The 12351-nt window shown below is 44.1% G+C and overlaps 1 protein-coding gene across 3 annotated transcripts in view; it reads left to right on the forward strand.

Annotated features, from left to right (window-relative positions):
* Positions 1 to 12351, forward strand: part of ITPR2 (inositol 1,4,5-trisphosphate receptor type 2) — a 243028-nt gene that overhangs the window by 210313 nt on the left and 20364 nt on the right. For all 3 annotated transcript variants that reach the window (XM_084205579.1, XM_084205580.1, XM_084205581.1), the window contains 4 exons: positions 571 to 663; positions 5105 to 5232; positions 6562 to 6727; positions 7966 to 8126. In XM_084205579.1, coding sequence (XP_084061705.1) covers positions 571 to 663; positions 5105 to 5232; positions 6562 to 6727; positions 7966 to 8126 — 548 coding nt within the window. The remainder of the gene's footprint in view (positions 1 to 570; positions 664 to 5104; positions 5233 to 6561; positions 6728 to 7965; positions 8127 to 12351) is intronic.

Below are 12351 nucleotides of genomic sequence, written 5' to 3' on the forward strand. Positions count from 1 at the left end.
GTTGAAGGTGCACAAGAGAAAATTGGTTTGATAAAATCAAGCAGATGTACACATTTACCACTTTGGGAATGTTAAATTAGTGTTTTACACAAACCCATACATATTTACAAATGAGTACCAAACTGTGTTATAATCCTTGAAAACCCTTTAATATACTACATTCAGGATAACTGAATGTCAGCTTGGTGTCCTTCTTGTCAGCTTTTGTGAATAATTTATCTAATGGTTTTTAAAACTGACATTATTTTCATATCTGACAGTTGTTTCTTGCTTTGAATATATTTTGTGCTCACCAGAAGCAGCCGCATTTGATGTAGATTCATTAATTTCAGGAGATGAAATGGGAATAGCTGTGATATACAGTAAATATAAAACTGTGTTTTTGTTCATTGTGATTGCTTTGAGCTGTTGAGGCAGAATCTTTCAAGGTGGGAGGAATTGCTGGTGTAATTTGTTCTGTTTTCCCTTCTTAACTCTCCAACCTGGTGCTTCGCTCCTAGGAAATAATGATTTAAAACTTAACATCAATGTAGTGCCTGTCTTTTTGTCAACATCCTGCTTTTTCCACAGGTATTGGTGAAGTTCCCACTACAACCCTGACATCAATGATGGGAGCCTGTGCAAAGGAGAACTGTTCCACGAGCATCCCAGCTCTTAACCCAGGTCAGTACAGGACTTCCCTCAGACCAATGATCACTTAGAGCCAAGAGATCCCTGGAAATGTCCAAGGCCAGGTTGGATGGGGCTCGGAGCAGCCTGGGATAGTGGAAGGTGCCCCTACCCATGGCAGAGGGTTGGAATGAGATGATCTTTGAGGTCCCTTCCAGCCCAGACCTGTGGTTCTGTGACTCTCTGATCTGTGTGTTGCTGTTGCAGGGACTTCTGCTGGTGTGAGAAGTGACAATGACTCTTGTGAGTCAGAAGTGCTCAACTTCTGCAAGACTTGTAGCTTAGTTGGCAGCTTTGCTGTTAATGGGAGTGCTTCCCACACCTGATTTCCAAATGCACTGACATTAATTTTGTTATTAAAAGAGCTTGCTGAATCATTATGCTTGAATGTACAGGTTGCTTCTTGCCAAGTGACTTAGCAGAGAGAAGCAGCTTGCTGCTTGTCTGCAGCATCCTCACCTGCACACGCTGAGCCACTGGTAGATCCAGTTAGGGCCACAGAAATTCATTTTCATGGCATAGCATATCTATCAGCAAGCTTCTGTGTATTTTTCCTATATGCATCTGGGCCAAGGCTGTATTGAAGAACCCAGAGGCAGGCCCACATGTCTGTCTGTCTCCCCCTCTTTCCATGGGGCACAGTCTAGTTGAGGTGGCTGGTGTTTCGGTGCAGGTCTTAAGTTTGGTTTGATGTGTTGTGGCCTTTGCATTGGAGGTGTGTGCACAGTGAATGGTCTGCAGGCTCAAAGTATTTATTGCCACAGTTGCCTGTGGTTGCTGGGGGCTGAGAGTGAGGACATAAATGGTCCCTTACTGTGTGCCAGTATAATGTTGTTTCATAAGCTTTATTCTTCCACTAATTTTTGAGTTTTTAGGATCAAAGCCTTCAGGGAGAGGGCTATAAAAGCAGGCTTTTTCTCCCCAGCTGGTGTGTAAACAGGCCTCATAAACAACATGGGAAGCTGTCTGGCTAGATAGAGAAAACAGTCTAAGAGCTATTGGCAAAGCTGCTGCATTCAAAGAGTAATCAATCAGTCAAAAAGATGCAGTATGGCTTTTGCCAAGCTCTTTAAATGATAGAAATCTCACATTTCTCATTGTTTGGGTACTGCTCCTTTAAAATCAAACCATAATGAAAGAGGGCTGACAAAACATCTAAGTGCACTCTTACTTAATCTTGAAGAGATTTTATTTATCCCATATCATTAAAACCCACCAACATTCAGCAAGAGCAGTTTTGCTCACCTTAGCCACCTGGTCAAAAGAATTGTTCTACTTTCTGTCTTTTCCTGGGACAGATTTCCTCTCTGGCAAAAGTGTGAGTGTGGTGGAATGCAAAAACATGAGATCACCATCCCTGGAAGTGTTCAAAAGCTGTGGGGATGGGGAACTCGGGATGTGGTTTAGTGGAGGACATGGCATGGTTGGGTGAGTGGTTGGACTCGGTCTCAGAGGTCTCTTCCAGCTTTAATGGTGATATGATTCTGTGAGATCTGGGGAGTTTCACATTGCAGCACCAGAGAAGTCCACAGCTGTGTGTGGGAGAGAGAAAATGTTCTCAGTAGCATCTCCGGTCCCGAGTGAGACGGGAATTACATTGCTTTTCAGATCAGATCACTGCTGATCCTTTCTTCTGATGGCACTCTGCTTCTTCCTTGGGTTTCACTGGTGGAGCCTGTGCCCAGTCATTGCTCTCCCAGGTGAGGGAGCTCCCTGGGGAGGCAGTGTGCTGTGCTCAGGGAGCCTCCCCTCTCTGCAGCCTGCTGCTCACTGCTGCTCTGGGCTGTCAGCATGAAAATACTTCATCTCATCTGCCTCAGAGTCTCCCTCTCTCCACTCCAAAGACATTTCTATACCACTTCAGTCTGTGTCTGGTGAAGTCCCTGATCACTTAAAGGAGCTTCACATCCTACAGTACATACCTCCTCATCCTCTGTAGCCCATAAAGACCCGTGCTAGAAAGGTGCACAGATACCTGTCTGTAAAATGGGACATTTCCAAAGAGTCATGCCACTGCCAGGCCTGCTCTGTGACAGTTCTGCTGCATCCAGGTGGGCACAGGTGTGTCTCACCTGATGTGCTTGTGTGGGTGGCCCAGGTAGCTGTGGGCCATCAGATGAGGATTTTTGAAGTAAATCTCCCTGTTACCCTGTGATTAACATTGGGGGGTGGTCTTAGCACTTAACCTGTTTTCCCTGTGAATTAAATTTAATCAGAAGACGGCCTGCCTAATGCTGTCCAGACCCTCACAAGCCACTATCCAGGCTGGAACTGTTTGCAAATAATGCCCCCTGAACCTCATTAATGTCAATATTGTGTCCTTAACAACAATGCACTCTACAGATCCACTCCTTTCTTTTAAGGATGGGCATAGCTGGTGCCTAGAGGGGCTGAGCCTGCGCTGTGAATGCTGTAGAGCATTGAGAGCAGACAGCTGAGGCAGAACATGTGCCTGTAGGGTTGCCTGGCTCCCAGCTTGAAGGCAGCTCCACATCTGGGAGTGGAATAGAACAGCAAAAATGATGTCTGTACACTCCCCACAGCCTACATTGCTGCACTAGAGGTTCCTGCCAACTTTGGGCTGTCTGGCTCACTGGCAAAGATCTTGCAACCTGAGCTTGCTTTTCTGGGAGCTTTTCTGGCTGGGATGCTGATGTTCTGTGTTGCAAGATGTGCAAGGTGATGTATCTTTTTCTCTGAAGCCTGGCTTGCTCTGAATTAGCATCTCAGTGGACAGGGAGAGTTGGGTGTTAGGGCTGCTGGTAGATAATTCCCTCTTCAATTCTCAGCCCTGGATTATCCTCTCTGTTCACCAGAATCTGATCATCTGCTGCTTCCAGCACCTGAGCCTGGTCTTGTGAACAGAGAAAATATTGTACTTACCTAAAAGAAATAGAAGCTGTGGCTTTTTTGAAGGCTTTTTATTTATTTTGTGGATGGTCTCCTTCTCAAGCAAAAAAAAAAAAATAGAGATGGAGTATTGTTTGAAAGGAGGGAATAATAGCAGGATACAACAGCAAAGATTAGTTGGTATGAATAACATCACTGTGCTAGTTAAAAAAATCTAGGTAGGACAGGATAAAAAGGGTTTCTTGTTTCAATCCCTTCAGTTTCAATATTTAAGCAGTTATTTTTAAATCCAGGATTATTTGTGGGAGTAGTGTCTGTAATGACCATATAGTTTAACAGGGAAGTCTGTCCTGATGTCTGCTTTTGCTTTTCTTTTTGCTCAAAGTTCCTTCAGTAGGGAGTTGTTTCTCATTTAATTTGCCTGTGGAGCAGAAGCAGTGGTGGCAAAAGCAGCAGACACCGGCGCTGTCCTGCCCATCCCAGCCAGGATACATGCACCACAGTCTGGGAACCCAAATCCAAAATTAAATTTAAATCCAAATTACTTGTCTGCAATGTGAGTGCTTGCAGTCAATTCAATTTATCAGAGTCTATCTCAGTGGCCCAGATGTGGTGGTTTGGGGCTGTTAAATATGTGTTTCAGTCAGCTCTCACAGCAGGATGTTGTTATTTATTAAACTCTGTTACAATGAGTGCAGGGAGCACAGCGAGTGTGAATCGCTGCCTCCCCCCCAAGCAAGCGTGTCCCTGAAGAGGAAGGAAGGCAGGAGGAATGGCAGTCACAGCCCTGACCCTTCAGCACAAGCCAGCAGGACACAGGGAACAGCTCAGGCAGGGCTCTTCAAAGGGAGGCTGTGGAAGCAGTGAGTATGTGATGGGAGGGACTCTGGCCAAGGTGCACCGAGTCCCCCTGGGGTTTGGTGTTCCAGCCCAGCTCCTCTGCACGTTCAAATATCTCCTGTACAATAGTACCCTCTGTGGCTCGGCCAAAACCACACAGCAGCTCTGCAGCACAGATAAGAACAGAATTCCAGTTTTCAGGCTGAGGCCAGGGAGAGCCTTTCATTTAATGTCTGTCAGACCTGTGCTTGGGCACGTGTGCTGGTGGAAAGATCACGGACAGACTGACTCGAACAAAAGGCAGCCCCTCCTTAATGGTTTGAAATGCTAACATGACTTGGCTTCTACATGAGTAGGTAGAGGAATGATTTCACAGGAAGACAATCCTTTTACAAATGTGCTTCTAATTCTCTGTTTGTATTGCTTCTTGTCTATGCTGCATTTTTAGGGGGCCCACTGGAAAAGCAGTGGGAGGACTGCAAGGAGAAGGGGTGCTCCCATGAGCAGAGATGGTGGCTCTGGGTCATTAACAGCTCTGGTAGGAGCCCTGCTTGTGATTTGCTCCATCTCTCTTCAGGCTAAGTGTGCCTGATGTGCCTAAGTATGTCACCAGCAGGGATGTGCACATGGGTGGGGATGATCAATGAGGTTCTGCATGAGAGGCAGATGTGTCTTGCAGTTTCTCAAACAGAATTGTGGCTTTGTTTGATGAGTGATTGTTTGATGCTGTGGTTCCTGTTTGCAGGTGAAGAAGAGGAGGATGGACTAGAAAGGACCTGTGACACCCTGCTCATGTGCATTGTGACCGTGTTAAACCAAGGTCTGCGCAATGGTGGTGGTGTGGGAGACGTGCTCAGAAAGCCTTCCAAAGATGTGAGTGTTTTGGCTCTGGAAATGCATTACTCCCTGTGTATCTCATGAATGCCAAAGTCAATTTTTGGAGACTGTAGACAGTTTTTGTATCTAGTCTGATCTCATGTCATACAGTTGATTAATCCATGTGATTTTTAGATCCCAGATGGGATATTTAATGGGAAGAGCTAGGCTTGGTGTGATGATGATGCCTGAAGAAAGGATTTCTAGGTAGCTGTTTACCACTTCTGGAAAAATGCAGAATATCATAACCTTCAAAGAACTGCTAAGAAGTCAGCCCTGGGAGGCACATCTGCAGTGCTGTGTCCAGCCCTGGGCTCCTCAGGACAGCAGGGACATGGAGCTCCTGGAGCGGGGCCAGCGGAGGCTGCAGAGATGATTCAGAGCCTGGAGCATCTCTGGCAGGGAAAGGCTGAGGGAGCTGGGGCTGTCCAGCCTGGAGAGGAGCCCCAGCTGAGAGGGGCCCTCAGCCCTGGGTGTCCCTGTCTGCAGGGAGGGCTCTGAGCAGGGCCCAGGCTCTGCTCCAGGGGCAGCAGAGGAACGGGCAGGGACTGAGCCCAGGAGGTTCCACCTGGACATTTTAGTTTATAGTCAGCATGGCACCTGCCCTGGAATAGGTCCTGTTGTTTACTTGTACTCAACCAGCATGAAGAACAAACCAGAATTTAATCTGTTGTGGCATATTTTCTCCTCCAGAAGTTTCCTCAAAAATGCAGTTCATTTAAGGACCTCACTTAATATTTGGGTGGTTTCATGCATTTTTTTTAGGTTCAAAAAGAACATCACAAATAAAGGCAATCTAGCAGCACTTTGCTTGATGAACCACACCAAACATGTTATAAATAAATTCAGGATAAAGGATCTCAGCAGGGCTTGCAAGAGTCCAGAGACAGCTCAGATCTGGATGGAAGAGCTCCCTGTGCTGGTTGTAGGAGTCTCTATCCTGTCTCACAGACTGGGAGGTTCTGCAGAAGCCAAAATTTATCCCCAGTGGAGTCTGTAAGCACTTACAGACTTTGAAAGTGACCCTTTGAAATTGACCCTTGCCATTTAGCAGCTCTTTAATGCTGATTATATTAACGCACTCCACAAAGGCTAGTGCTATTATTCCTATGAATGTGTGGGAAACGGAGCAATTGGGTGACTTCAGTTTCTGTCATGGTGAAGAAAAGGATTTGGGTAGTCCCTCCCTAGTCCTGTGAGTAAGGCTAGCAGAATTTGGCATATGAAAAGAAAGAACTGCAGCTTTGCTTGAGCTAATGTGAAAATGTTGTTTAATATTTTAGATTTGTGCTATTTTTATACCTTATTGCAACCTTGCTATTGCAGGAGCCCTTGTTTGCTGCACGAGTTGTTTATGATCTTCTGTTTTACTTCATTGTCATCATTATTGTTCTCAACCTGATCTTTGGAGTCATCATTGATACATTTGCTGATCTCAGGAGTGAAAAGCAGAAAAAGGAGGAGATACTAAAGACCACCTGTTTTATCTGTGGTAGGTGTTACTGATCTCTTGAGATATTTGAGGTGAAAGGAGTGAAAATGAGCTAGTCCTCAATAAATAAAGCTTGGACCCCAGGTGTGGTTATCTTCTACAAGGAAAAGTGTAAAAATTCCAGAGGTTGATGCCAAATTTATTCCCTCTCAGTAGGAGACAGATTTGGTTTATGAATCAAAAGCTAGCTTTGCTGAGAAGTGGCTTCACAGTCTCCACCCAGAATCTGAGGCAGAAGAGCTGTGTCTCACACTTGCATCATCACCAGTAATGGAGATGGGGCAGCTGCTGACTCTGTTTCTCAAAGCTTGCTGCAGATGAAAGTGCAGCTTCTATTTCACAGCTCAGGGCATTCCAGAGGGGCAGCATCAGCAAGATCTGCCCATTTCAGAAGGTGATATGAAGCAGGGAACAAAAGAGTTCGGTGGAAATCATCCCCATAAAGCCCACTGAAAATCACACTTATTTTGAAATGCACTCACAAAGAGGGGCAGACCTTCACCCCCTGGGGGACTTCACAGATACCTGCTTTTTTGTAGGCTGGGTGACGTTTCCTGGTGGTTGTACTGACAGGGATGAATGCTGTGCAGAGCACTAAATGTCTTTAGTGTCTGTGGACAGGAGATCCAGGGAGGCAAACATTGGTGATTCTTCTCCTTCCTCACTTCTGGTATTCTTCAGAGATCTGGACCATTACAAGGGAAAATAAAAAATAATTCTTGTGACTACAGCTCTGTAAAGACTGTGTGACATCAGAGCTGCAGGGACTCACCCTCTCTGCCAGGTTTAAGCCCACAAACAATCTCACTGAAGCTTAAGTGGGACTCTTTATATGTTTGATGCTAAAAGTGTGCATAAATCTTTGGAAGATCAGAGCCTGGACTGCACACTATGTGCTTCCCGGTATACATCTAGAAAGAGCCAGAGCCAACACTTGTAAAACACTTTATGGCCCTCAGCACAGAAGGCTCTGTAAAACAGTAACATATTTATTATATTGTTATTGTTATTAAGAGGAAATATCACAAAAGAAAATAAATGCTGCGTTGAAAGACTTCTGTCAGGAATGCCTTCTGGCCTGGTATTTCTTGCCTGGCAGTTATGGCTTTTAAATTAAGATCTTTCAAATTTATGATCCTTTAAATTAAGTTAGGTTCCCTTCTCTAACATATTTAACAGATTTGTGTATTTTTATGTTGAAGTTCATTTTTTGGCTTTATGTTCTTCTCTTTTTGCAGGACTGGAGAGAGACAAATTTGATAACAAGACCGTTTCATTTGAGGAGCATATAAAGGCAGAACACAACATGTGGCATTATTTGTACTTTATAGTTCTTGTCAAAGTTAAAGATCCAACTGAATACACTGGCCCGGAGAGCTACGTGGCACAAATGATTGTGGTGAGTCAATTTGGGCAAGTGCTTTATGCAACTGAGAGATGCTCCTTGCAGCTAGGGCAGAGAATATCTTTCTTTTCCCCTCTCTCTGAACAATAGGAGGCATCGATCTGTATTTTTAAAGATCTTTTCACATGTCTTAGTCTGCAACAAAACCCAGTCTTAAACATAATGAAAAAGATGAAGGTGCGGGTCTCAGTCTCCAGTTTGGTGTCGGTGCTCTCATGCTCTGTGGGTTCTGCTGCCTCATTAGGCAGAGCTGGGACAGGAGAGCATGCATCATAACATCTGCTGCTGCTCCAGCTCTGTCCAGTGTCTCTGGGCTGCTGTCCAGAAAAATAACATCTCCTGCTGCACACTGAAACGCGGGGTCAGTGCTCAGGGCTGGTGCTTTTCTCCCATGGCTGCTCTGAACAAGCTAGTGAAAAAACCATACAGAGCAGCCACAGGGATTTGAAGAGCCACAGAAGCTGCCTTGTGAAGCAGGGAGAGTACTTGGATTCAGAGAGAGAAATGTGATGATGCTGGGCCGGAGAGGTGTTCGATTACACTTTGTTTCCAGCCTGCTGCGGAAGAGGGTTCATTCTGCTCAGTGAGAGCAGTGGATTATCAAGGCTGCCTGGCTTGGGGCTTCATTTTTGAGGAATTCTGCCTGCCTGCTGGGATATTCTGGTGCAGCATTTTCTTCCCGTGGACTTGCTGGCAGGTATTGCAGTGCTCAGGGCCTGTGCCAGGCTCTGTGGTTGCAGAGCTGGCATATGTCTGAATCCCGGAGGAGGCTGTAACCAAGCGCCCATCAGGCTTCGCTCTTTATGCGCTTCTGGAGCCGCATTTCTTATCAAGACTATCTCCCTGCTATCCCTCGTCAAGGCTTTGGCTGGACATACTACCCAGCCTCATTACTGAGGTGCTGGGTGGCCTTTTACTCCCCGGTTTAGCCAAGGGGAAGATTCTTCTTCTTTCACTTCAGCTGTCGTCAGGTCAGGCGCCAGGTTTCAATCGATCCCAGCTCCTTTCTGCCTTGACAGTGCAGAAAGCTGGGTTATTTATTCTGCCTTCAGATGGGTGTCCAGGATAGCTGGGCTGACTCACCTTTCTCACTCTATTGAGAGCCCAAATGGTTAGTTTAGACAAGGTGCCTAATTGGGAGCAGGCTAAAATTAGAGCTGACTGCCATGCACTGTGCAGGCTTATGCAGAGCTTCCCTCGAAGAACTCACATTAGTGGAAATGGTGGTGTTTAGACAGGAGTGTATGCTTGATTGCTGCAGTTAAATTGAGCTTTTGTAAGTGCTATTGCCACTAGAAGGGAAGGTGCCGTGGCAGGTGAGGGAAATCAGTGCTCAGGTGCAGAGGAACAGCCTATTTCCTTCAATTTTGAACCATCAGTCTCATTGCCCAGCTCAGAGTGTTTATGCTGTAGGCAGTGATGGATCTACACTTCTGCAGTTTGGTGGGTGAGGCAGAAAACTTGAAACAAATCCTTGTAGACTCTGTTGCATTACAAGAAATTATTCATAGTGGCAAGTTGTCCTGTTACCCATGGAAATATTTTAGCTTATGTCAGAAATACATTTTAATTTCTGAAACCAGACTCTGGGGCCTGTCTCATTTGTTCATTCCTCCTCTTCCTCTCCCTGCAATGTTTGTAGGATTTTAAAAGTTTGTGGTATGTATGTTAAGTATTAATGTTTAATTCCAAGAGATGCATTAATATTCATAGTAAGTATATTCATCCTGTGGCAGCAGTGGTTTGACTTTTCTGATGTGTAATTCACTAATGTATTTTACTTCTGCATTAATGGCTGAAACTCCTTTTTTAATATCTAAAACAGAAAAGCACCAAAAACTCACGTGACCCCAGGCACTACACTGATTTCTCAAAGCCCTTGTTCCTCTTGGGCAGAAGGCTGGCAGTTTAAGTGGTTAGCAGTAATCCAGATTTTGGGATTATTAAACTCTCTTTTTCCAGTTAAGGTTATTTTGGGTGCTGGAGAGGTGCCTATGGATCAAGAAATGTAAAGCTTACATGGGATGAAAGTATAACGCGTAGAGTGGGAGAAAAAGGAGAAATAAATGGTTGAACAAACTACAAGTGTCTGGTATGGGATTGCTAGTTGTGTCTTTGTGTAGTTTAAACTCCTAGTATGAAATCCAGGGAAAATGTGCTGCATAGCAAAAGCAATTGGAACTTCTTAAGTGAACAAAAAAAGGACACTTTTTCTTGGAGCCAGAGAATTTACTGTATGCCACGTGCTACAAGGAATACTTAGCAATTAAAGAAAATAATCTGACTGCAGGAATGGAGTATGATATTTGACTGGAAGAAGAGATTTAGAGATACAGCTTTGCTTAGGACTAAAAGAAGAGTCAAAAGGAAAACTCAGAGGCAGTTTTGCAGCTGTCAGACATATGAGCTGCTGCAGCAAATGTGTTTGGTGTGTCCCAAACACAGCCTGATAATAATGAATTACACCACAGGCATGTGAGATGTGCTGCATTCCATGCACTAATTAAGCCTGAGCATGGCTTTTGTCATGAAGACAGATAAGCTGATTCAGACTCTGTGACAGCCTGAAAGCTGTGTGACCACCCTTGTGATGCTGGGAGAGGTGACCAAGTCCCAGCTAGGACAGCACATCCTACTTAGAATCTGGCAGAAAAGAGACTTGAAATTAACCTTTCACAAGGGACTTGCTGATGATATTGACTCATTGCTGAAAAAGACTTGTTGGGGGTGTATGGGATTGCAGGAAATATTTATAAATATGGGTGGTTTGCATAGCAGGGCAGTCTCAGGACCTCTTTGAAAAGGACAAGGTGGAATGAGATTTTATATTTCATACTATACAGAATATGGCTGAAAAAACTCTGTGAATCATACTCGTGGAACTCTCTTCATTCTAATTGTTGTGATCAGGAATACCTTCTATGGCTGCTCCTGTAGCTTTAATGGATTCTGTGGAATTTAATAGAATTCTGTGTTTTCACAACCAAATCGCTTAAGGAAAACTTCTGCCCAAATCCAGTCTTCAAGTTCTTCAATACACATAGGTCAAAATTTTGGAATATGCTGCAGTAACTTTAATAGAAAGTAGAATTGAGCTCCAAGTATCATCCTCACTGTCCCTACAACTGCAGTAAGAAATCAATTGTTATTTGCATTTGTCTACTCCTGTCTTACAATGTATTGCAAAAAGTAACATTGGAATAATGATCAGTATTAACTAAACACCAGGAAAAGCATCTACAATTTCTGATAGTCCTTTTCTCTATTGCCCACCCTCATCAGAGCCCAAAAACATGACTGTCTACTTTGTGACTCTCAGTCTTCTCTATGTATCATTTGTCAAGCAAGCAATGCAGCATGTGGTTGGGAGGTATGCTGATAGCACAACAGATTAAAAAAAAAAGCATAGAGGAATACTGTGGTTTCCTTGTTTTGGAATGTTATTTAAAAGGCTGGGTGCCAAAATGGATGGGAATTATTTACACATCATTGTTCACCTCTCCAGTTCTTCAGCTCAGGAAGGGGAAAGAAACATGTGGGTGATGTTGTACACACCTCTCACTCAAATGCAAGATTCTTGCAGGTTTCTAAGTTCACTTGTATTTCTCATCCAGGGGTGGTTTGCTCCAAGGCACTCCCATTATCTTGCATGTCTCTGGCCTCAGATGACCTTGGGGTAGAGCACTTCTTTTGCTTTCTTGCTCTGGAATGTGGACATTGTCTCTGCAAACTCCTGGTGATTTTGATTTTCCCAGAAGCTCTGTGTTTGCTTCAGTGCTTAGCATACTGCTCTGAGCAGTGATTGAAGTAGTCAGGACCTATCCAGCTTTCATAAAGAAAAGTATTAATTTTTCTGGTTTTTTTTCTTTTTAGAAAAAAGCACCAAGCAAAAAATGTATTCTAAAGCAAAATACAGTTTATACACCTTGAGCTTTATGGAGATGTTGGTGGGAATAAAGCACTTCAGCTCTTCCAGTGCTGCCCTTTCTTCTTGCACACTATCTTTTATCAGTTATTGGGTGAAATATTAATGAATATTAAAGCAGGACAGTAGGTTTTATTATCTGTTTGCTCTCCAGGCCTCTTTTATGAAGTCAGACAGGTATTATACAATATCCAAAGAGACAGAAACTTTGAAAAGCTGGCTGCATGCCTTGTGTTTGCACTGAGAACCTGCATGAATGATTCCCCTATTGAATTTTCATTCCTGTAGAAAAAC

The sequence above is a fragment of the Fringilla coelebs genome (genome assembly GCF_963513975.1).
Source record: "Fringilla coelebs genome assembly, chromosome: 5".
Classification (NCBI taxonomy): domain Eukaryota; kingdom Metazoa; phylum Chordata; class Aves; order Passeriformes; family Fringillidae; genus Fringilla; species Fringilla coelebs.